Source organism: Sinocyclocheilus grahami, unplaced genomic scaffold (genome assembly GCF_001515645.1).
Source record: "Sinocyclocheilus grahami isolate Dianchi unplaced genomic scaffold, SAMN03320097.WGS_v1.1 scaffold474.1, whole genome shotgun sequence".
Taxonomy (NCBI): domain Eukaryota; kingdom Metazoa; phylum Chordata; class Actinopteri; order Cypriniformes; family Cyprinidae; genus Sinocyclocheilus; species Sinocyclocheilus grahami.
Window position 1 is genome coordinate 1,036,584 of NW_015505653.1, and position 2,571 is coordinate 1,039,154.

At 43.2% G+C, this 2,571-nt stretch overlaps 1 protein-coding gene across 1 annotated transcript in view; it reads left to right on the top strand.

The window, feature by feature from the left end:
• LOC107553559 (kelch-like protein 26) overlaps positions 1-2,571 on the top strand; it is a 14,504-nt gene that overhangs the window by 4,764 nt on the left and 7,169 nt on the right. Inside the window, exon 3 of the mRNA XM_016235833.1 lies at positions 454-639. Coding sequence (XP_016091319.1) covers positions 454-639 — 186 coding nt within the window. The remainder of the gene's footprint in view (positions 1-453; positions 640-2,571) is intronic.

Consider the following 2,571-nt stretch of genomic DNA (forward strand, 5'->3'; position numbering starts at 1 on the left):
ATATATATATATATATATATATATATATATATATAAAAAAAATCTTGTGTATATATATATAGTCTTTCTCAAAAGAATGTGAGGGTTAGGATCAATTACAATGCAGGTATTTAACTTTCTTTTGTTTAACTTTTAACATATGCACTGTCATCATAAGAACCATTTGACATTGGTAATTGTTTGGGTCACTTGTTGCTTGGTACTTGTGAGGCTTATGGGTTCTGTATCCAAATAGGTTCTTTATCCATTCAGTTGAATAATTTAAAAGTAGGTGCCATTACAGGGATCATGTTGATGCGCCAGTTTAGCAACCAAGACCTATTGATGGAGCGTCAGGATACAGCAGACTCATCAAGCTACTTGTGAATTTCTGTTGACTGTGTAGCCAGAGACAATGATCAGGGAGTGGTGAGAGATACAATTCCTTGTAAACTGATTCTCTCTTTCTTCCAGCATGGCTAACAACAAGAACAGCACGCTCCGTTGTACTTTCTCAGCCCCCAGCCACAGCAACACTCTCCTGAGGGGACTGTCTGTGTTACGCGATCAAGGTCAGTTGCTGGATGTGGTTCTGGTCATTGACAACGAGCGCTTTGAGGTTCACAAAGCAGTTTTGGCCTCCTGCAGTGACTACTTCAGGTGAGACATTACACTGTTTGTTAACACCAGCCAGTTGTAAATGGCGAGATTAATAAAATAAGTTACAAGGTTAATCCTTGTTCTTAGTTCAAATGAACATTATTCGTAGGAAATCTCGTACTGTAGTGTATGATGGTCACAGACTCCAATTTTTTAGCTTCAGTCTATAATTTAATCCAGTCAGAGGAGATCAAACATGTTTGATAAAGCAACAAGCCCCGTGAAGCCATGGTTTACGGTGAATTTTGTACAGTTAAAGGGCATTGTTAGGCATAACGTGAAGCGGAGTGCCTAAAACCTCCTTACCTGTTGTAAATTCACTGTAAACCACAGCTTCACAGGACTTATTGCTTTTATAAAATGGTTACCGCACAATACATATATTAAAGGCAAAATTGATGTATTAATATGTTACTTTTTATTAAGTTAAATCATTAAATGCCATCCTTCCACAAAAAAAAATAGTCCCTGACAGTTAACAATAGGTTACTGTTTGTAACCCTATGGGAAGGGCATCCGTGCCTGACCTCTGCAGAAGCATCCAATTGCATCAAGTCTGGCTTGACGGACAGGAGCGTGTGTCTAATGGCAGGTAAGAGACTGCCCCTTAACCGAGTGCATAAAACCCCTGCTCGCGCTACCTTTCCTTAGTCAGAATATTTGCTTCTCATGCAGCAAGCGGGGCAAACTTGGTGGATTTCTCCACTCGATGTTTCAGAGAACCGGGGTTACGAACAGGGTTACTTCATCATCTTGTGTTTGAGATCCACCTATGGGAGATACGGACAGCTCCCCAGTGAGGCCCTGTACACCAGAGAACACCTGGAAGGCGGTGCTTGACACGTCACTATGTATCAGACCCCCCACACAGTGAGAATGCAATACCAGCCATAAGAAATGACATGCAGTAACATTCATACAAAACTTGACAACACACAATGCTGGAGGCATATATATATATATATATATATTAGGGCTGCACGATAAATCGCATGCGATATTTAACGCGCATCTTGTCAGTAAAGCCATTCTTGTAATCAGCGGTAAATCTCCATCACGTGCGGGCTTTCACATGGAGCAGCATTAACTACACAGAGCCGTAGTTCACCGACAAGCTGTGCAAAACATGCGCAAAATATGATCGTGGTTTTGCGCAGCTTGTCAGTGAATGTGTAGTTAATACTTTAAAGAGTTTAAAGAGCTTAATAACAGAGGCTTGAGCCATTGATATGCAGTATAACGCAGTATTGGAGAGAGAGAGAGAGAGGGAGAGAGAGAGAGAGATTTAAACGCGTGTGAATACCTGCATCTGTGCATCTCTCAGCAGTGCTCAGCAGCAGCGTCTACTAATAGCGAATCTTTAAAGGGATAGTTCACCCAAAAATTAAAATTTGATGTTTATCTGCTTACCCCCAGGGCATCCAAGATGTAGGTGACTTTGTTTCTTCAGTAGAACACATTTGATGATTTTTAAGTCCAACCGTTGCAGTCTATCAGTCTTATAATGCATGGCAATGGTAACAAAATCTATGAGAGTAAAAAAACATGCACAGACAAATCCAAATTAAACGCTGCGGCTCGTGACGACACATTGATGTCCTAAGACACGAAACGATCGGTTTGTGCCAGAAACCAAACAGTATTTATATAATTTTTTACCTCTGATACAACACTATGTCCAACTGTCTTTGGGCTCGCGCACGGCTTCCGATGCGTGAGGTGTGTAGTCCAGCAGCCGCACACGATCCCCTCTCCGGTCCGGGGCACGAGGGGTGGCGGCTTCTCTCTGCCCACGGCGCTTGAAGGGACTAGACGGCCCGGCATCCTTGCCCGACGGCCGTGTAACGGGTGCGGTTCTTGTCCGGCAGCTCACGACTCTGGCGGCATGAGAGTCCCTCTACGCACCCCTCCTGGACCCACGAGGACACCAGC